General features: G+C 45.7%; 1 protein-coding gene and 1 long non-coding RNA gene across 5 annotated transcripts; both read left to right on the top strand.

Moving 5' to 3' along the window:
* The first annotated feature begins 1,497 nt into the window (after positions 1 to 1,497).
* On the top strand, positions 1,498 to 6,779 carry LOC143767552 (uncharacterized). The gene is made up of 4 exons (XR_013213725.1): positions 1,498 to 1,593; positions 2,517 to 2,619; positions 6,519 to 6,617; positions 6,684 to 6,779. It is a non-coding gene; the product is annotated as an uncharacterized LOC143767552 (long non-coding RNA).
* A 5,075-nt stretch (positions 6,780 to 11,854) lies between these two features.
* Positions 11,855 to 22,178, top strand: LOC143769561 (uncharacterized). 4 transcript variants are annotated; one of them, XM_077258236.1, is made up of 4 exons: positions 11,861 to 11,934; positions 20,643 to 20,792; positions 21,439 to 21,490; positions 21,962 to 22,178. In XM_077258236.1, exons 1-4 carry the CDS (start codon positions 11,902 to 11,904, stop codon positions 21,976 to 21,978), a joined length of 252 nt encoding a protein of 83 aa, XP_077114351.1. In that variant the 5' UTR covers positions 11,861 to 11,901; the 3' UTR covers positions 21,979 to 22,178. The 4 variants fall into 4 exon arrangements, 2 of the variants coding, with proteins under 2 accessions (XP_077114351.1, XP_077114350.1); XM_077258235.1 differs by having other exon boundaries at positions 21,944 to 22,178; XR_013214421.1 differs by having other exon boundaries at positions 11,855 to 11,934; positions 20,643 to 21,354; positions 21,439 to 22,178.
* Positions 22,179 to 22,257: the final 79 nt, after the last annotated feature.

The following is a 22,257-nucleotide window of genomic DNA, read 5'->3' as shown; positions in this document are numbered from 1 at the left end:
ACACAGTAACGAAACAGCAGCTGTGAACTGGAACAAAATGCAAAAACAAACAAGGACGAAAGTCCAACTTAGCTGGGAGTTGTCTAGTAGCAGGAACATGCAAAGAAAGGCTTCTGATTACATTGTTGACCGGCATGAAACTGACAGAGGAGCAAGGTTATATAGAGACTCCCACATCCTGATGGGAACAGGTGAACAGAGAGGATGATGCACACAAGTTCAATTCCACCAGTGGCCACCGGGGGAGCCCAGAATCCAATTTCACAACAGGGTGCGTCTTATAATCCAAACGTCACTTACCGGGGGGGATGCGCCGCTTCCAGGTTTCATTCTCCATAAGTCTACTGTTTTGAAAACCATGGGAAGTGCGGGGGCTCCAGTGGCATTTTGTGAAAGCTTGGGGCCCGCTGCATCCTCTAACCACCCCCCTACTTCTAGCCTGGGGCCCGCAGCATCGTACCACTACTGCCGCCTGCAGTTTCCTGCAGCAGCGCCCCTGTCCTCCTTGGACCCTGCTCCAAAGCCACCACCACCATAATTTTATTAAAAACATTTTTTTTCCTATGTTCCTCCACAAAATTTGGGGTGAATCTTATAATCTGCAATATAGGGTACTATGGATTTAATCGGAGAACAGTTTTGGATCCCTTTGCAAAGATCAATAGGAGAACTTTAATATTATACGTTAAGGCTACTTTCACACTAGCGTCGGTACGGGCCCGTCGCAGTGCGTCGGGCCGACGCATGCTGTGAAATAAAAGCACAACGTGGGCAGCGGATGCAGTTTTACAACGCATCCGCTGCCCCATTGTGAGGTGCTGGGAGGAAAGGGCTGGAGTTTCGGCCGCGCATGCGCGGTCGGAAATGGCGGCCCGTCGGCACAAAAAAAGTTACATGTAGCGTTTTTTTGTGCCTACGGTCCGCCAAAACACGACGCATCCTTCACACGACAGATGCGACGTGTGGCAATCCGTCGCAATGCATCGCTAATGAAAGTCAATAGAGAAAAGACGCATCCTGCGGGCAACTTTGCAGGATGCGTTTTTTTCTCCAAAACGACGCATTGCGACATGCGTCGAACGACGCTAGTGTGAAAGTAGCCTAAGGCTATGTGCACACGTAGGAAAAGTGGTGCAGAATTTTCTGCACAAAATCCGCATCTCCCGGCAGAATCTGCAGCTGCGGATTTGCCGCAGTTTTTGTGCGGATTTTACCACTGCGGATTTCTATTATGGAGGGGTGCAGAAACGCTGCAGATCCGCACAAAAGAAGTGATGCACTTCTTTTAAATCCGCCGCAATTCCGCACTGATTTTTCCGCACCATCTGCACAGGTATTTTTTTTTTCTATTGATTTACATTGTACTGTAAATCACAGTGCGGATCTGCGCGGAAAAATCCGCTGCGTATCTGCAGCAAGTCCGCATCGTGTGCACATAGCCTAATACATTTCTGAAGTCGTCGCTGTCTTTGCAGCTCCTTGGATGTCTGCCCTGATTTCTGACGTTTCTGGCTCTGCAGGGTGGGGGGCCGTCATCTCTGTGTATGGATCCGGGTGCAGAGCTGGACGTCGCCTGCAGATAGCCGGACACATGTGAGTTACACAGCGCAGCACTAGATCTGTCACCGATCACCCAGCGGGCGACATCGCCGTCTATGGCTCGCAGTCATTATCTGTCACGTTTTTAGATCCTGGGATTTGTAGTTGTACACGGAGCGGAGGTGACGCCTCCAGAGTCCGATCACTCTTACTACATACGACATGTTTTACAGTATTTGTATTGATTGATCCTCACCGGGCGGGGGAGGGGCAGTCGCTCATTGCTCACACTGTGGCAGGAGAGGACGGATACATTGTATCATCACTAACGACGGATTATGGAGAGTAGTGACAATGATTATACTGGCCGTCCTCTAATAACGATGAGAAGCCGCGCCGCAGACACCCTGAGATCCCAGACTGATGTAAATCACTTTTGGGGGAAATTTCTTTTTCTATGACACAGAATTTTATATATATCAGCTGCTGCAGAACATCATAGTAGACACGCCAGCTACTGCTTCTGCTGCACCTCGTAATACAGACCTCATGTGTTTCAGATCTGTGCATGTTTTGGGATGATGATGACCAGTGCAAACTGGACGCCATCATTGTACATCGATCCATGATAATCACATGTGAGACAATTGCTTACAAGACAATTCCATAAGAGAATGTGTGACCCCTGTGGGCTTCTGCTCCACATTCTCTCCTGCCTGTAGCTGCCATATTAGTCTTAGATGTGGGTGACTGTTCCCGGGCCCATCTACCATGTGTCACTGATAATATCGGTGACTTGCTCTGTAGTGGAGGCTATTGTGCCCATCTTGTACCAGGAACCAATCACGTTTGATATCTCTGCACCCCTGCTATGTCGGCTTTGATTTTAGATATAAAAGTACATACCGTGAGGAGGTCAATATAGAGGAAATCAGAACGTTTTGTTTTATCAGTTCTCTTTACCCCGCGTGTCCCAGGTCTCCTCCAGCTTCTCCACAATATGCTCCATGTTACAGCCCCCCAGAGGCCGACGTCCCCTCCGATCCAAGGATCAGACTTACACAGGAGCAAATAGATGAGGTGGATAAGAGCGAAGGACCGAGTAGTGTACCGGCATTCTTTATATCTGCGCCTGGAAAGCTGGGTGACTGGCAGTATGGCCGCCATTGCCCTCACAAGAGACGTCCTCATCATATCTATATCCTCTCTGTATCTTTTCATCCTGCTCCCCCTGTATTACCTCGTGCTGCTCCTCTCTATATCACCTCATCCTGCTCCCCCTGTATTACCTCGTGCTGCTCCTCTCTATATCACCCCATCCTGCTCCCCCTGTATTACCTCGTGCTGCTCCTCTCTATATCACCTCATCCTGCTCCCCCTGTATTACCTCGTGCTGCTCCTCTCTATATCGCCTCATCCTGCTCCCCCTGTATTACCTCGTGCTGCTCCTCTCTATATCACCTCATCCTGTTCCCCCTGTATTACCTCGTGCTGCTCCTCTCTATATCACCTCATCCTGCTCCCCCTGTATTACCTCGTGCTGCTCCTCTCTAGATCACCTCATCCTGCTCCCCCTGTATTACCTCGTGCTGCTCCTCTCTATATCACCTCATCCTGCTCCCACTGTATTACCTCGTGCTGCTCCTCTCTATATCACCTCATCCTGCTCCCCCTGTATTACCTCGTGCTGCTCCTCTCTATATCACCTCATCCTGCTCCCCCTGTATTACCTCGTGCTGCTCCTCTCTGTATCTTTTCATCCTGTTCCTCCTGTATTACCTCGTGCTGCTCCTCTCTATATCACCTCATCCTGCTCCCCCTGTATTACCTCGTGCTGCTCCTCTCTATATCACCTCATCCTGTTCCCCCTGTATTACCTCGTGCTGCTCCTCTCTATATCACCTCATCCTGCTCCCCCTGTATTACCTCGTGCTGCTCCTCTCTATATCACCTCATCCTGCTCCCCCTGTATTACCTCGTGCTGCTCCTCTCTATATCGCCTCATCCTGCTCCCCCTGTATTACCTCGTGCTGCTCCTCTCTATATCACCTCATCCTGTTCCCCCTGTATTACCTTGTGCTGCTCCTCTCTGTATCTTTTCATCCTGTTCCTCCTGTATTACCTCGTGCTGCTCCTCTCTATATCACCTCATCCTGTTCCTCCTGTATTACCTCGTGCTGCTCCTCTCTATATCACCTCATCCTGCTCCCCCTGTATTACCTCGTGCTGCTCCTCTCTATCACCTCATCCTGCTCCCCCGTATTACCTCGTGCTGCTCCTCTCTATATCACCTCATCCTGCTCCCCCTGTATTACCTCGTGCTGCTCCTCTCTATATCACCTCATCCTGCTCCCCCTGTATTACCTCGTGCTGCTCCTCTCTATATCACCTCATCCTGCTCCCCCTGTATTACCTCGTGCTGCTCCTCTCTATATCACCTCATCCTGCTCCCCCTGTATTACCTCGTGCTGCTCCTCTCTATATCGCCTCATCCTGCTCCCCCTGTATTACCTCGTGCTGCTCCTCTCTATATCACCTCATCCTGTTCCCCCTGTATTACCTTGTGCTGCTCCTTTCTGTATCTTTTCATCCTGTTCCTCCTGTATTACCTCGTGCTGCTCCTCTCTATATCACCTCATCCTGTTCCTCCTGTATTACCTCGTGCTGCTCCTCTCTATATCACCTCATCCTGCTCCCCCTGTATTACCTCGTGCTGCTCCTCTCTATCACCTCATCCTGCTCCCCCGTATTACCTCGTGCTGCTCCTCTCTATATCACCTCATCCTGCTCCCCCTGTATTACCTCGTGCTGCTCCTCTCTATATCACCTCATCCTGCTCCCCCTGTATTACCTCGTGCTGCTCCTCTCTATATCACCTCATCCTGCTCCCCCTGTATTACCTCGTGCTGCTCCTCTCTATATCACCTCATCCTGCTCCCCCTGTATTACCTCGTGCTGCTCCTCTCTATATCACCTCATCCTGCTCCCCCTGTATTACCTCGTGCTGCTCCTCTCTATATCACCTCATCCTGCTCCCCCTGTATTACCTTGTGCTGCTCCTCTCTATATCACCTCATCCTGCTCCCACTGTATTACCTCGTGCTGCTCCTCTCTATATCACCTCATCCTGCTCCCCCTGTATTACCTCGTGCTGCTCCTCTCTATATCACCTCATCCTGCTCCCCCTGTATTACCTCGTGCTGCTCCTCTCTATATCACCTCATCCTGCTCCCCCTGTATTACCTCTTGCTGCTCCTCTCTATATCACCTCATCCTGCTCCCCCTGTATTACCTCGTGCTGCTCCTCTCTATATCACCTCATCCTGCTCCCCCTGTATTACCTCGTGCTGCTCCTCTCTATATCACCTCATCCTGTTCCTCCTGTATCACCTCATCCCGATCCTCCCGTATCACCTCGACGTCCTGCTCCTCCCTTATCACTTCATCCCGCTTCGCCTCGTCCCGCTCCTCCTGTGCTGCCTATTCTCACTCCACCCAGGCCGCCTCGTTCCGCTCCTCCCGTGCGGCCTCGTCCCATGCAGCCTCGTCCCGCTCCTCACTTGCCGCCTCATTCCGCTCCTCCCGTGCCGCCTCATCCCGCTCCTGTTGTGTCATAACATCCCGCTCCTCCCGTGTGGCCTCGTGCTGCTCCTCTCTATATCACCTCATCCTGCTCCCCCGTATTACCTCGTGCTGCTCCTCTCTATATCACCTCATCCTGCTCCCCCTGTATTACCTCGTGCTGCTCCTCTCTATATCACCTCATCCTGCTCCCCCTGTATTACCTCGTGCTGCTCCTCTCTATATCACCTCATCCTGCTCCCCCTGTATTACCTCGTGCTGCTCCTCTCTATATCACCTCATCCTGCTCCCCCTGTATTACCTCGTGCTGCTCCTCTCTATATCACCTCATCCTGCTCCCCCTGTATTACCTCGTGCTGCTCCTCTCTATATCACCTCATCCTGCTCCCCCTGTATTACCTTGTGCTGCTCCTCTCTATATCACCTCATCCTGCTCCCACTGTATTACCTTGTGCTGCTCCTCTCTATATCACCTCATCCTGCTCCCCCTGTATTACCTCGTGCTGCTCCTCTCTATATCACCTCATCCTGCTCCCCCTGTATTACCTCGTGCTGCTCCTCTCTATATCACCTCATCCTGCTCCCCCTGTATTACCTCTTGCTGCTCCTCTCTATATCACCTCATCCTGCTCCCCCTGTATTACCTCGTGCTGCTCCTCTCTATATCACCTCATCCTGCTCCCCCTGTATTACCTCGTGCTGCTCCTCTCTATATCACCTCATCCTGTTCCTCCTGTATCACCTCATCCCGATCCTCCCGTATCACCTCGACGTCCTGCTCCTCCCTTATCACTTCATCCCGCTTCGCCTCGTCCCGCTCCTCCTGTGCTGCCTATTCTCACTCCACCCAGGCCGCCTCGTTCCGCTCCTCCCGTGCGGCCTCGTCCCATGCAGCCTCGTCCCGCTCCTCACTTGCCGCCTCATTCCGCTCCTCCCGTGCCGCCTCATCCCGCTCCTGTTGTGTCATAACATCCCGCTCCTCCCGTGTGGCCTCGTCCCGCTCCTCCCGTATCGCCTTGTCCCGCTCCTTTCGTATCACCTAATCCCATTCCTCCTGTTTCGCCTCGTCCTGCTTTTCCCATGCCGCCTCGTCACACTCCTGTTGTCGTCACATCCCCCTCCTCCCGTGAGGCTTTGTCCCACTCCTCCCGTATCGCCTCGTCCCACTCCTCCCGTATAGTCTCCTCCTGTATCGCCTCTTCCTGCTCCTCCCATATAGTCTCCTCCCGTATCGCCTCGTCCCGCTCCTTCCGTATAGTCTCCTCCCTTATTACCTCATCCCGCTCCTTTTGTATCCCCTAATCCCATTCCTCCCGTTTCGCCTCGTCCTGCTCCTCCTGTGCCGCCATGTCCCGCTCCTCCTCTGTCTCACCCCTCCACGTGTCTTCTTTCTCCAGGTTGTGAGGATTATGGAGGCCAATGTGCACAGAGTTGTAGAGGTGGACGTCTCGGAGCTGGAGGGAGCAGACTCCAGATTCAGGGGAGGTTATACCAAGGTATGAGATGGATATTGATGGATCCAGGACTTGTCTTCTGTTACAATGTGTCACTCTCATCCCCAGATGCTGATGATGATCGGGCTGATCGCTGCAGCGCTGCTCATTATAATTTGCGGTGAGTTTTATCTACGACTTTCATGTAAGGAAATCTTTAACTAATTTTCTACAGACAGAAGATTTCTCTCATGATCTGCTGTCGTTTCTTCTGTCCTTCATCTCTTCTTGCACCAGTTCTTGTCTCTTCGTTCCATCCACATTAGTGATTATTAACCATTTCTTTATGTGGGGGAATCGTCCACTAGGGGGAGCTCGGGAGCCGGCTGCAGACAGAGTTTATTTGTATGTCCATGCAGGGGATTTGTGTATCAGGAGAGTGGACCTCCTACCGCTATGAGAACGGAATATGAAAGCCATGTTGGTCCTGGTGGTCTTGTGGCTGATACAAGATCTTGCCAGTCCAACGTTTCAGATGCAGATCACGTGACCCAACCTCCCGGCTTCCATCCTCAGTATAGGCGCTGTCCCCCCACGACGTGCCCCGGCCGATGTCAGCCTCCTTGTCATCACTAGTGACATTATTATGGATGTCGGCCGCCTGTCAAGCAGCATCTGAGCCATACGAGATACATTTTGTGACCCATATACTGTACCTAAAAATCCAGAGGCCCAAAAATCAGAAATATTGCATGAAATTAAGCAGCGTGCCGCATCGATCAGGTGAGTGCAATTAAGAAAACACCCAACTAGTGAGCACAATCCCCTTCCTTCAGAAGCGCTTTGCCAGTTTAGTGGGGAATATTCAACTCCCAGAAAACTTTCACACCCAATAAAGTTTTTGGCAGGGGACGACTGGCTGTAATGAGACTAACCAGCAATGCACCATGGGAGAAGATGTATGCAGATTATCTCTGTGAGACTACAGTAAGCTCCTGAGCTCCCTCTAGTGGTGGATCTGGGCCGGAGATCTATTATTCATTGCCTGTTTCCCTACCAGTCTATTGCTTCACATGAGGAGCAGCGACGTCATCCGCAAGAAAAACGCATCGGATCCCTGTGATCCCGGTGCTGCCGACACGTCTGCCCGACTCTTCCTCTGTCTCATCCATGTCGTCTGCTCAGTCTAATGGGAAATGTTACAGCCCTTTTTGCAGTTCATGATTGTGTTTGTCAATAAGTATATATGGACACAGCAATGGAAGAAAGAGAACAACAGAAAGGATGAAAAAGATAATAAACAATATCATAATATTAAAGAAAAAAAAGTCCAAAGCTTCATGTGTAGCAGAAAAGCCGCAAAATTACATTACTGATCCTGAGTTACATCCTGTATTATACCCCAGAGCTGCACTCACTATTCTGCTGGTGCAGTCACTGTGTACATACATTACATTACTGATCCTGAGCTACATCCTGTATTATACCCCAGAGCTGCACTCACTATTCTGCTGGTGCAGTCACTGTGTACATACATTACTGATCCTGAGTTACATCATGTATTATACTCCAGAGCTGCACTCACTATTCTGCTGGTGCAGTCACTGTGTACATACATTACATTACTGATCCTGAGTTACATCCTGTATTATACTCCAGAGCTGCACTCACTATTCTGCTGGTGCAGTCACTGTGTACATACATTACATTACTGATCCTGAGTTACATCCTGTATTATACTCCAGAGCTGCACTCACTATTCTGCTGGTGCAGTCACTGTGTACATACATTACATTACTGATCCTGAGTTACCTCCTGTATTATACCCCAGAGCTGCACTCACTATTCTGCTGGTGCAGTCACTGTGTACATACATTACTGATCCTGAGTTACATCCTGTATTATACTGCAGAGCTGCACTCACTATTCTGCTGGTGCAGTCACTGTGTACATACATTACATTACTGATCCTGAGTTACATCCTGTATTATACTCCAGAGCTGCACTCACTATTCTGCTGGTGCAGTCACTGTGTACATACATTACATTACTGATCCTGAGTTACATCCTGTTTTATACCCCAGAGCTGCACTCTCTATTCTGCTGGCGCAGTCACTGTGTACATACATTACATTACTGATCCTGAGTTACATCCTGTATTATACCCCAGAGCTGCACTCTCTATTCTGCTGGCGCAGTCACTGTGTACATACATTACATTACTGATCCTGAGTTACATCCTGTATTATACTGCAGAGCTGCACTCACTATTCTGCTGGTGCAGTCACTGTGTACATACAATACATTACTGATCCTGAGTTATATCCTGTATTATACTCCAGAGCTGCACTCATTATTCTGCTGGTGCAGTCACTGTGTACATGCATTACATTACTGATCCTGAGTTACATACTGTATTATCCTCCAGAGCTGCACTCACTATTCTGCTGGTGCAGTCACTGTGTACATACATTACATTACTGATCCTGAGTTACATCCTGTATTATATTCCAGAGCTGCACTCACTATTCTGCTGGTGCAGACACTGTGTACATACATTACATTACTGATCCTGAGTTACATCCTGTATTATACTCCAGAGCTGCACTCAGTATTCTGCTGGTGCAGTCACTGTGTACATACATTACATTACTGGTCCTGAGTTACATCCTGCATTATACCCCAGAGCTGCACTCACTATTCTGCTGGTGCAGTCACTGTGTACATACATTACATTACTGATCCTGAGTTACATCCTGTATTATACTCCAGAGCTGCACTCACTATTCTGCTGGTGCAGTCACTGTGTACATACATTACATTACTGGTCCTGAGTTACATCCTGCATTATACCCCAGAGCTGCACTCACTATTCTGCTGGTGCAGTCACTGTGTACATACATTACATTACTGATCCTGAGTTACATCCTGTATTATCCTCCAGAGCTGCACTCACTATTCTGCTGGTGCAGTCACTGTGTACATGCATTACATTACTGATCCTGAGTTACATACTGTATTATCCTCCAGAGCTGCACTCACTATTCTGCTGGTGCAGTCACTGTGTACATACATTACATTACTGATCCTGAGTTACATCCTGTATTATATTCCAGAGCTGCACTCACTATTCTGCTGGTGCAGACACTGTGTACATACATTACATTACTGATCCTGAGTTACATCCTGTATTATACTCCAGAGCTGCACTCACTATTCTGCTGGTGCAGTCACTGTGTACATACATTACATTACTGGTCCTGAGTTACATCCTGCATTATACCCCAGAGCTGCACTCACTATTTTGCTGGTGCGGTCACTGTGTACATACATTACATTACTGATCCTGAGTTACATCCTGTATTATACTCCAGAGCTGCACTCACTATTCTGCTGGTGCAGTCACTGTGTACATACATTACATTACTGGTCCTGAGTTACATCCTGCATTATACCCCAGAGCTGCACTCACTATTCTGCTGGTGCAGTCACTGTGTACATACATTACATTACTGATCCTGAGTTACATCCTGTATTATACTCCAGAGCTGCGCTCACTATTCTGCTGGTGCAGTCACTGTGTACATACATTACATTACTGACCCTGAGTTACATCCTGTATTATACTCCAGAGCTGCACTCACTATTCTGCTGGTGCAGTCACTGTGTACATACATTACATTACTGATCCTGAGTTACACCCTGTATTATACTCCAGAGCTGCACTCACTATTCTGCTGGTGCAGTCACTGTGTACATACATTACATTACTGATCCTGAGTTACACCCTGTATTATACTCCAGAGCTGCACTCACTATTCTGCTGGTGCAGTCACTGTGTACATACATTACATTACTGACCCTGAGTTACATCCTGTATTATCCTCCAGAGCTGCACTCACTATTCTGCTGGTGCAGTCACTGTGCACATACATTACATTACTGATCCTGAGTTACATCCTGTATTATATCCCAGAGCTGCACTCACTCTTCTGCTGGTACAGTCACTGTGTACATACATTACATTACTGATCCTGAGTTACATCCTGTATTACACCCCAGAGCTGCACTCACTATTCTGCTGGTGCAGTCACTGTGTACATACATTACTGATCCTGAGTTACATCCTGTATTATACTCCAGAGCTGCACTCACTATTCTGCTGGTGCAGTCACTGTGTACATACATTACATTACTGACCCTGAGTTACATCCTGTATTATCCTCCAGAGCTGCACTCACTATTCTGCTGGTGCAGTCACTGTGTACATACATTACATTACTGATCCTGAGTTACCTCCTGTATTATACTCCAGAGCTGCACTCACTATTCTGCTGGTGCAGTCACTGTGTACATACATTACATTACTGATCCTGAGTTACATCCTGTATTATATCCCAGAGCTGCACTCACTATTCTGCTGGTGCAGTCACTGTGTACATACATTACTGATCCTGAGTTACATCCTGTATTACACCCCAGAGCTGCACTCACTATTCTGCTGGTGCAGTCACTGTGTACATACATTACATTACTGATCCTGAGTTACATCCTGTATTATACTCCAGAGCTGCACTCACTATTCTGCTGGTGCAGTCACTGTGTACATACATTACATTACTGATCCTGAGTTACATCCTGTATTATCCTCCAGAGCTGCACTCACTATTCTGCTGGTGCAGTCACTGTGTACATACATTACATTACTGATCCTGAGTTACATCCTGTATTATACTCCAGAGCTGCACTCACTATTCTGCTGGTGCAGTCACTGTGTACATACATTACATTACTGATCCTGAGTTACATCCTGTATTATACTCCAGAGCTGCACTCACTATTCTGCTGGTGCAGTCACTGTGTACATACATTACATTACTGACCCTGAGTTACATCCTGTATTATGCTCCAGAGCTGCACTCACTATTCTGCTGGTGCAGTCACTGTGTGCATACATTACATTACTGATCCTGAGTTACATCCTGCATTATATTTATTTTCACTGGAAGCAGTCGTTAAGTTTACTGTAAGATACACCTCTTCTTTCCATGAAATTTAACCCTTCCTAGAGAGCAGGGAGGGTAGGTAACGGTTGCATATTTCAGCTCTGAAGCCACAGAGCTTGATCTCACAATGTGCATTGTTAGAAGCGCCGTCTTTACAGCAGGGGGCGCTGTCCTTCAATCTGCTGTAAGAGCCGCCGCTGCCCCCTGCAATCAGTGAGGGGAATGGATGAAGTGCAGCTCTGGGCGTCCGCTCTGATCCCCGGCGCTGGCTCTGCGGTCTGGGGCTGCGCTGATCCCGGAGTGACGTCACGGCTTCGTATATAACCGGCTGCAGAGGAGAGATGGAAAAAGCCGGGGAGACCGGAGTGACGGAGGTGCGGGGCAGTGATATTAATGGATGATTGAGGGAAAGGAACGTTTGACTTATTGTGCTTGTGTGACATAATTAAAAAGAATAATAAAAAATAAGTTATTTACCAATTATGTATTTTTTTTATTTTTCAGTAAGGGGGTCCAATTACTTGTAAATATGTATTTTTAAAAAAATGTGGTGTAAATGCCTCCATTCTCCTGAATCTGGCGATGTTTTTCTTTTGTTCCTGCTCCTCTCCGTTCCTGAGATATGGCAGCATCTTCTCTAATTATATAATTACTCTTGTTAAAGAAGTGGATGTGGTCATGAACTGTTCTGTGTGAAGACCACGCCCACTTGGCTAATAAGACTGGATATATATTCAGGGAAGAGAGGGCCATATGTAAAGAACAGAGAGGCGCAGGAACGAAAGAAAAACATCGCCGGATTCTGGAGAACTGTGGCTTTTACACCAGGGAAAAATTAAAAATCTTAAAATTATTATTTTAATTATTAGTTTAATTTATTCCAATATTTTACACTATGGCAAAGAATGCACTAAGGAGGTTTATTTTTATAATTTTGTGTTGAGGTTACTGTACAAATCAAAATGCTCTTTTTTAAGGGGTTTTCTACTTTGGTTTTAACCCCTTCACCCCCAAGGGTGGTTTGCACGTTAATGACCGGGCCAATTTTCACAATTCTGACCACTGTCCCTTTATGAGGTTATAACTCTGGAACGCTTCAACGGATCTTGGCGATTCTGACATTGTTTTCTCGTGACATATTGTACTTCATGTTAGTGGTAAAATTTCTTCGATATAACTTGCGTTTATTTGTGAAAAAAACGAATATTTGGCGAAAATTTTGAAAATTTCGCAATTTTCCAACTTTGAATTTTTATGCCCTTAAATCACAGACATATGTCACACAAAATACTTAATAAATAACATTTCCCACATGTCTACTTTACATCAGCACAATTTTGGAACCAAAATTTTTTTTTGTGACGGAGTTATAAGGGTTAAAAGTTGACCAGCAATTTCTCATTTTTACAACACCATTTTTTTTTAGGGACCACATCTCAGTTAAAGTCATTTTGAGGGGTCTATATGATAGAAAATACCCAAGTGTGACACCATTCTAAAAACTGCACCCCTCAAGGTACTCAAAACCACTTTCAAGAAGTTTATTAACCCTTCAGGTGTTTCACAGGAATTTTTGGAATGTTTAAATAAAAATGAACATTTAACTTTTTTTCACACAAAATTTATTTCAGCTCCAATTTGTTTTATTTTACCAAGGGTAACAGGAGAAAATAGACCCCAAAAGTTGTTGTACAATTTGTCCTGAGTACGCTGATACCCCATATGTGGGGGTAAACCACAGTTTGGGCGCATGGCAGAGCTTGGAAGCAAAGGAGCGCCATTTGACTTTTCAATGCAAAATTGACTGGAATTGAGATGGGACGCCATGTTGCATTTGGAGAGCCCCTGATGTGCCTAAACATTGAAACCCCTAACAAGTGACACCATTTTGGAAAGTAGACCCCCTAAGGAACTTATCTTGATGTGTGGTGAGCACTTTGACCCACCAAGTGCTTCACAGAAGTTTATAATGCAGAGCCGTAAAAATAAAAAATCATATTTTTTCACAAAAATGATCTTTTCACCCCCAATTTTTTATTTTCCCAAGGGTAAGAGAAGAAATTGGACCCCAAAAATTGTTGTGCAATTTGTCCTGAGTACACTGATACCCCATATGTGGGTGTAAACCATTGTTTGGGCGCAGGGCAGAGCTCAGAAGGGAAGGAGCGCCATTTGACTTTTCAATGCAAAATTGACTGGAATTGAGATGGGACGCCATGTTGCGTTTGGAGAGCCCCTAATGTGCCTAAACATTGAAACCCCCCACGAGTGACACCATTTTGGAAAGTAGACCCCTTAAGGAACTTATCTAGATGTGTGGTGAGCACTTTGACCCAACAAGTGCTTCACAGAAGTTTATAATGCAGAGCCGTAAAAATAAAAAATCATATTTTTTCACAAAAATGATCTTTTAACCCCCATTTTTTTATTTCCCCAAGGGTAAGAGAAGAAATTAGACCACAAAAGTTGTTGTGCAATTTGTCCTGAGTACGACGATACCCCATATGTGGGTGTAAACCATTGTTTGGGCGCATAGCAGAGCTCGGAAGGGAAGGAGCGCTATTTTACTTTTCAATGCAAAATTGACTGGAATTAAGATGGGATGCCATGTTGCGTTTGGAGAGCCCCTGATGTGCCTAAACATTAAACCCCCCCACAAGTGACACCATTTTGGAAAGTAGACCCCCTAAGGAACTTATCTAGATGTGTGGTGAGCACTTTGACCCAACAAGTGCTTCACAGAAGTTTATAATGCAGAGCCGTAAAAATAAAAAATCATATTTTTTCACAAAAATGATCTTTTAACCCCCATTTTTTTATTTCCCCAAGGGTAAGAGAAGAAATTAGACCACAAAAGTTGTTGTGCAATTTGTCCTGAGTACGACGATACCCCATATGTGGGGGTAAACCATTGTTTGGGCGCATAGCAGAGCTCGGAAGGGAAGGAGCGCTATTTTACTTTTCAATGCAAAATTGACTGGAATTAAGATGGGATGCCATGTTGCGTTTGGAGAGCCCCTGATGTGCCTAAACATTAAACCCCCCCACAAGTGACACCATTTTGGAAAGTAGACCCCCTAAGGAACTTATCTAGATGTGTTGGGAGAACTTTGAACCACCAAGTGTTTCACTACAGTTTATAACGCAGAGCCGTGAAAATAAAAATTATTTTTTTTTTTCACAAAAATGATTTTTTAGCCCCCAGTTTTGTATTTTCACAAGGGTATCAGGATAAATTGGACCTCAAAAGTTGTTGTCCAATTTGTCTGGAGTACGCTGATACCCCATTTGTGGGGGGGGGACCACTGTTTGGGCGCATGACAGAGCTCGGAAGGGAAGGAGCGCCATTTGGAATGCAGACTTAAATGGATTGGTCTGCAGGCGTCACGTTGCATTGGCAGAGCCCCTGATGTACCCAAACAGTACAAACCCCCCACAAGTGACCCCATATTGGAAACTAGATCCCCCAAGGAACTTATCTAGATGTGTTGTGAGAACTTTGAACCCCCAAGTGTTTCACTACAGTTTATAACGCAGAGCCGTGAAAATAAAAATTATTTTTTTTTTTTTCACAAAAATGATTTTTTAGCCCCCAGTTTTGTATTTTCACAAGGGTATCAGGATAAATTGGACCCTAAACGTTGTTGTCCAATTTGTCCTGAGTACGCTGATACCCCCTATGTGGGGGGGAACCACTGTTTGGGCGCATGACAGAGCTCGGAAGGGAAGGAGCGCCATTTGGAATGCAGCCTTAAATGGATTGGTCTGCAGGCGTCACGTTGCATTTGCAGAGCCCCTGATGTACCCAAATAGTACAAACCCCCCACAAGTGACCCCATATTGGAAACTAGACCTCCCAAGGAACTTATCTAGATGTGTTGTGAGAACTTTGAACCCCCAAGTGTTTCACTACAGTTTACAACGCAGAGCCGTGAAAATAAAACATATTTTTTTTCCCACAAAAATGATTTTTAGCCCCCCAAATTTTTATTTTCCCAAGGATAACAAGAGAACTTGGACCCCAGAAGTTGTTGTTCAATTTGTCCCTAGTACGCTGATACCCCATATGTTGGGGTAAACCCCTTTTTGGACGCACGGGAGAGCTCGGAAGGGAAGGAGCATTGTTTTACTTTTTCAACGCAGAATTGGCTGGAATTGAGATTGGACGCCATGTCGCGTTTGGAGAGCCCCTGATGTGCCTGAACAGTGGAATCTCCCCAATTCTACCTGAAACCCTACCCCTAACCTCACCCCTAACCGTTTACTGAACATTTTCTGACAGTCATAAGTGCCACGTATATAAGTGCCACGTATATAAGTGCCACGTATTTAAGAGCCACGTATTTAAGTGCCACGTATTTAAGTGCCACGTATTTCAGTGCCACGTATTTCAGTGCCACGATATTTCAGTGCCACGATATTTCAGTGCCACGTATTTCAGTGCCACGTATTTCAGGCACTGAAAAATACGTGGCACGTAAATACTTCAGTGCCACGATATTTCAGTGCCACGATATTTCAGTGCCACGTATTTCAGTGCCACGTAAATACGTGGCACGTAAATACGTGGCACGTAAATACGTGGCACGTAAATACGTGGCACTGAAATACGTGGCACTTAAATACGTGGCACTTAAATACGTGGCCACTGAAATATCGTGGCACTTATATACGTATATAAACGTATATTTCAGTGCCACGTATTTCAGTGCCACGTATTTCAGGTTAGGGGTAGGGTTAGGGGTAGGGTTAGGGTTTTTTGTTTTTTTCTTGTTTTCTTGTGTTTTTCTATAAAAACGCATGCGTTTTACCGCGTTTACATGCATTTTTTCACACGTGGTTTTTTTAAAAAACGCATGCAGATAAAAACGCAAGTGTGAAACCAGACTAAAAGACGCTTTTTATAGCAAAAAAGTTTTTGCGTCTCCACATTTTGAGACCTATAATTTTTCCACATTTTGGTCCACAGAGTCATGTGAGGTTTTTTTTTTTTTGCGGGACGAGTTGACGTTTTTATTGGTAACATTTTCGGACACGTGACCATTTTTTATCACTTTTTATTCCGATTTTTGTGAGGCAGAATAACCAAAAACCAGCTATTCATGAATTTCCTTTGGGAGAGGCGTTTATACCGTTCCGCGTTTGGTAAAATTGATAAAGCAGTTTTATTCGTCGGGTCAGTATGATTACAGCAATATCTCATTTATATCATTTTTTTATGTTTTGGCGCTTTTATACGATAAAAACTATTTTATAGAAAAAATAATTATTTTGGCATCGCTTTATTCTGAGGACTATAACTTTTTTATTTTTTTGCTGATGATGCTGTATGGCGGCTCGTTTTTTGCGGGACAAGATGACGTTTTCAGCGGTAACATGGTTATTTATATCCGTCTTTTTGATCGCGTGTTATTCCACTTTTTGTTCGGCGGTATGGTAGTAAAGCGTTGTTTTTTGCCTCGTTTTTTTTTTTTTTTTTTTACGGTGTTTACTGAAGGGGTTAACTAGTGGGCCAGTTTTATAGGTCGGGTCGTTACGGACGCGGCGATACTAAATATGTGTACTTTTATTGTTTTTGTTTGTTTTTTTTAGATAAAGAAATGTATTTATGGGAATAATATTTTTTTTTTTATTATTATTTATTTAGGAATTTTTTTTTTTTTTTTTTACACATGTGGAATTTTTTTTTTTTACTTTTTTACTTTGTCCCAGGGGGGGACATCACAGATCGCAGATCTGATAGTGTGCACAGCACTCTATCAGATCTGCGATCATACTTTCATCGGAGCAGGCTGCAGCTTTCATCTGCAGCCTGCTCCGACCCGGAAGTGCTCCCTGCAGGACCCGGATACAGCCCCTCGGCCATTTTGGATCCGGGGCCTGCAGGGAGAAGACGTTCGGTACGAGGTGAGTACATCACCTTGTACCGATCGTCTCAGGGAAGCCCGCAGGGAGCCCCCTCCCTGCGCGATGCTTCCCTGTACCGCCGGTACACCGCGATCATGTTTGATCGCGGTGTGCCGGGGGTTAATGTGCCGGGGGCGGTCCGTGACCGCTCCTGGCACATAGTGCCGGATGTCAGCTGCGATATGCAGCCGACACCCGGCCGCGATCGGCCGCGCTCCCCCCGTGAGCGCGGCCGATCGCGTATGACGTACTATCCCGTCGGCGGTCATGGGGGCCCACCCCACCTCGACGGGATAGTACGTCAAATGTCGGGAAGGGGTTAATAAATCTGTCGGGGACATGATATTGTGGCACTGACATCAGTCTTAGTGATATCAGTATTACAAGTTCTGCTCCTTCCTCACAGGCAGCACTGCTCTGCTGTTCTCAGAATGGCCGCCGGTGGAGGATCATGTGACCAGACCTGCCCATCAGCCTCCTCCAATGGAAAGGTAGATTCCAATGTGCAGTGTTTTTCCTTTGGAGGAGGCTGATGGGCAGGTCTGGTCACATGATCCTCCACTGGCGGCCATTCTGAGAACAGCAGAGCAGTGCTGCCTGTGAGGAAGGAGGAGGAAAATCTGTAATTCTTATATACAGTGGCTGTAAAAGTTTGGGCACCCCAGGTCAAAATGACTGTTATTGTGAAGAGTTAAGCAAGTTGAAGATGAAATGATCTAAAGTTAAAGATGTTACATTTCCTTTGTATCATAGGCAAAAATATATATATATTGTCATCTTTTACATTTTAAAAAGGAAAATGGGCCTATGCAAAAGTTTGTGCACCCTTAATGGTTAGTAGTTAGTTGCACCCCCTTTTGCAAGTATCACAGCTTGTAAATGCTTTTTGTAGCCAGACTAGAGTCTTTCAATTTTTGTTTGATGGATTTTCCTCCATTCTTCCTTGGAGAATTCCTCCGGTTATGTCAGATTCCCGCGTCGTCTTGCATCCTCTGCTATTTTGAGGTTTATCCACAGATTATCAATGATGTTCAGATCAGGGGACTGTGAGGGCCATTGTAAAACCTTCAGCTTGCGCCTTTTGAGGTCTATTGTGGATTTGGATGTGTATTTAGGATCATTATCCATTTGTAGCAGCCATCCTCTTCCTCTTTTGACCTTCAGCTTTTTTACAGATGGTGTTATGCTTGCATCAAGAATTTGTTGAAATTTCATTGAATCTATTCTTCCCTCTACCCGTGAAATGTTCCCTGTGCCATAGATGGCAACACAACCCCAAACCATGATTGATCTAACCCCATGCTTAATGGTTGGAGAGATGTCCATTTCCTGATATTCTGTGCCCTTTTTTTCCACACATACCATTGATCATTGTGGACAAAGAGTGCTATTTTAACCTCATCGGTCCACAGGACTGGTTTCCAAAATGTATGAGGCTTGTTTAGATGTTCTTTTGCAAACTGCTTGTTTAGATGTTCTTTTGCAAACTTCTGATGCTGAATTTTATGGTGAGGACACAGGAGAGGTTTTCTTCTGATGAGTCTTCCATGAAGGCCATATTTGTGCAGTTGTCTCTGAACAGTAGAACAATGTACCACAACTCCACAGTCTGCTAAAACTTTCTGAAGGTCTTTTACAGTCAAGTGGGGGTTCTGATTTGCCTCTCTAGCAATCCTACGAGCAGCTCTCACTGAAATTTTGCTTGGTCTTTCAGACCTTATCTTGACCTCCACTCTTCCTGGTAATTGCAATTTCTTAATTACATTTCAAACTGAGGAAAGGGCAACTTGAGAACACTTTGCTCTCTTCTTATAGCCTTCTCCTGCTTTGTGGCCTCCACCATTTTCATTTTTAGAGTGCTCCGCAGCTGCTTAGAAGAACCTATGGCCGCTGTTTTTTGTCACAAGGTTAGAGGAGGCTGGGTTTTAATAAAGCTGGGAAACTTGCATCACCTGACCTTCCCTAATTAGGATAGTGAAGCCATAACCCTAACAGGATAATTAAGGTCTGAAACCTTGGTCACAGTTATCTGAGCTCAAACTTTTGTATCCACCCATTTCATTTTTGTTAATTTTTAAAATGTAAAAGATAATACTATATATATATATATATATATATATATATATATATATATATGTATATATATATAATCTCCTTAATTACAAAGGAAATTTGTCATCTTTAACTTTAGCCCTTTCGGAGATCATTTCATCTTCAGCTTTCTTATCTGTTCACAATAACAATAATTTTGACCAAGGGTGCCCAAACTTTTACATAACATTGTATTAGTCAGTGCCACAAATTTATGTCCCTAACACATTTGCTGAAATAAAGTACAACCCCTTTAACAAGGTGCCCCAACCTCTAGATATAAGGGTCCTTGCAGCTCCACTTCCAGCTTGTGTCCTATAAATGGGAAGACGTCTTCAGGGCTGTGTGAAAGGGACTTTTTGACCGTTTATTTCAGTAGATAAAGGACCACTCCGGCTTTTTTCTTTATTGTCTTCATTGTTACCAATCCGCAGTGTGTGTGAAACGAGTGCATGAACACACTTACCCATTGCTGTCCTTTGCCGTTTGTAGCGCCACTCCGGTTCTCTACTGCATCCCGTGCACACAGTTGTAACCTCCCAGGTGGCACAGCGTCTTTTCCGTGGAGCCGTCTTCAATTTCTCATTCTAATTATATTAGACTCAGAACGGCAAGTCAGCGCCGCAGTCACGCGATGCAGGAGAGGACCGGAGCAGCGCAGAAAACGGCAGCAGACGACAACCAGTAAGGATTATATTGCACTCACTACACATATGTTACTGATTGGTAATAGAGGGGGCAATACGAAAAGACACGGAGTGGTCCCTTAAGATCTTTAGTAATTGTTGTCCTGTGTCGAACACAAGCTGAGAAGTTGGGACCCCGGACCGGAGCAGAATATCTGAAGATCTGCATTTATTGAAGTATCTTATGATGCTACTTTAAACACTTATAATTTCTTAGACCCCCTTTAAGGAGTCTTAGAAAACATGCTTTACTGGCAGATGATATGCCTCTACTGATGAAGATGAGCACAAAGATGTTCTCCCTGAACCCATGAGCCTCTCACCGCCATAAGTTGCATCACCTCATCCCGCTCCACCAGTTTTTCCCATCCCACAGCCTCAGTATTGGTTTTTTCCAGGTTGTGAACATTAGGAATGAAGACATGGAGAAAGTGATTGACCAAGATATTAACCCCTTTGAAGATGGAGCGGCCACTGTGGAAATTCATGAGGACCTAAAGTGCAACAGTAGCAAGTACTATATGAAAATGGAACAAAGGAGCAACAAGGTGTGTACCCCGGAGGGGCAGCAGCCAGCGGTTACCCCAAATGTCTGCCGTACTGTGTCCGGGAGATATCAGCCCATGGTCCTGGAGGAATTTCCTCAGGCCAGCAGGGACATTTTAGTTTATTGAATGTGAACGGAAACCTAAGAATTGTTTTGTCTGCCAGAATCAAGCCGCTGCTCTGGGGCCCCACACCTTGAAGGGGCCCAGCCATTGTAGCTCATACACTTTTCTACCGGCTTCCAGCCTGATTTGCCTATGGCTTCTACTCCAGATTTCTCATGGCTGGCACGTTGGATCTCTACAAGGAAGGTGTCATTTTTATTGGGGGCTAAGTGCTGACTGGTTTCCCTTTAGGTTCAAGGGCCCTCTGGGTGGTCTCCTGTCATGGTGGTCTCCATGACCCTTAGGACAATTCTTTACTCCTTGTTGCTTTCTTTCTATGGAGTTCTGCAAAGTTCCGTGCCACAAAGTAACAAACTTGATGAGACCAATCAATGCTGGACCCCCTCGGCCCAGGAGCCCCATAGTCTGTGGGACCTCCAGCCTCGCCCCATATGTACAGGTAGCCTATACCGCCCCATTGGTGGCCAGATCCTGGCTTGTGACGGCTTTCGTCTTTGATCGCTATTAACCCTCTCCTCCCCAGGTGCTGGCGGTGTTGGGACTGATGTGCATTGTGCTGGTGATCATTATATCTGGTGAGTGCTGATGATATTCACACTATGGACACCAATATGGCGGATGGGGGTCATGCATGCGGTTTTAGTCCAGGCAGCCTAGGAAAAACTTCACCTCCTTTCTGGGCAACCACCCCTTTAAGTAAAAGAAGCCTATCTTTAAGTACCATGAAGCCTATCTGTCGTGCATTGGATTTCCTCTCACAGCTTCACGGACTTATATTATTCAATAAAATATGCACATTTGTGCTGTCCCTCTGTTATTCCTCCTGGGAATGCCGGATGCTTCCATTCCTCTTGTCCCTACATTCTCTGACACTATCCCATCAGGGCTTCCATTGTCAGACTGTCTGGTGGAAGTTGTCAGGTTCTGCATTCATTTCCAGGAGGAATAATGGAGGGGCAGCATAAACATCTATGTATTTGCTATTAACATGGACATGTCAGGATGGGAAGAGTTAAATTCCTGTTCAGTTATTATTTCCCTTCTAGTCTATTACTTGGCATAAGAAGCAGAGGACGCCGACTTCACTATCTGGGAATCCTGCCTTGATCGATCCCCAAGATCTGGTCCTACCAACGCTACGAAGTCATCCTCCGCCCTCTCCCTGGCTCCTGCTCCTCCTTATATTATAAGGTATATACAGATACAACAGGCGCCAACGTAACAGCTGACACCTTCTATTCTCTCCCCATGGTGCCCCCTGGTGGTGGTTACGTGAAATACATTGTATGAGATGAAGAATTCATAATGACAGAAAAGAAGCAAAACAAAAATGTCAAAATCT

This window comes from Ranitomeya variabilis, chromosome 4 (assembly GCF_051348905.1).
Source record: "Ranitomeya variabilis isolate aRanVar5 chromosome 4, aRanVar5.hap1, whole genome shotgun sequence".
Lineage (NCBI taxonomy): Eukaryota > Metazoa > Chordata > Amphibia > Anura > Dendrobatidae > Ranitomeya > Ranitomeya variabilis.
This window is presented reverse-complemented; position numbering and strand designations above follow the sequence as displayed.

What these genes read in the sequence shown, in the direction of transcription:
- LOC143769561 (XM_077258235.1), top strand. Translation starts at nt 11,902, where the DNA reads ATGGAAAAAGCCGGGGAGACCGGAGTGACGGAG. An exon ending in GGGAGACCGGAGTGACGGAG is followed by an intron (nt 11,935 to 20,642) that starts GTGCGGGGCAGT and finishes GGTTTTTTCCAG; the next exon opens with GTTGTGAACATTAGGAATGA. An exon ending in GCTGGTGATCATTATATCTG is followed by an intron (nt 21,491 to 21,943) that starts GTGAGTGCTGAT and finishes ATTCCTGTTCAG; the next exon opens with TTATTATTTCCCTTCTAGTC.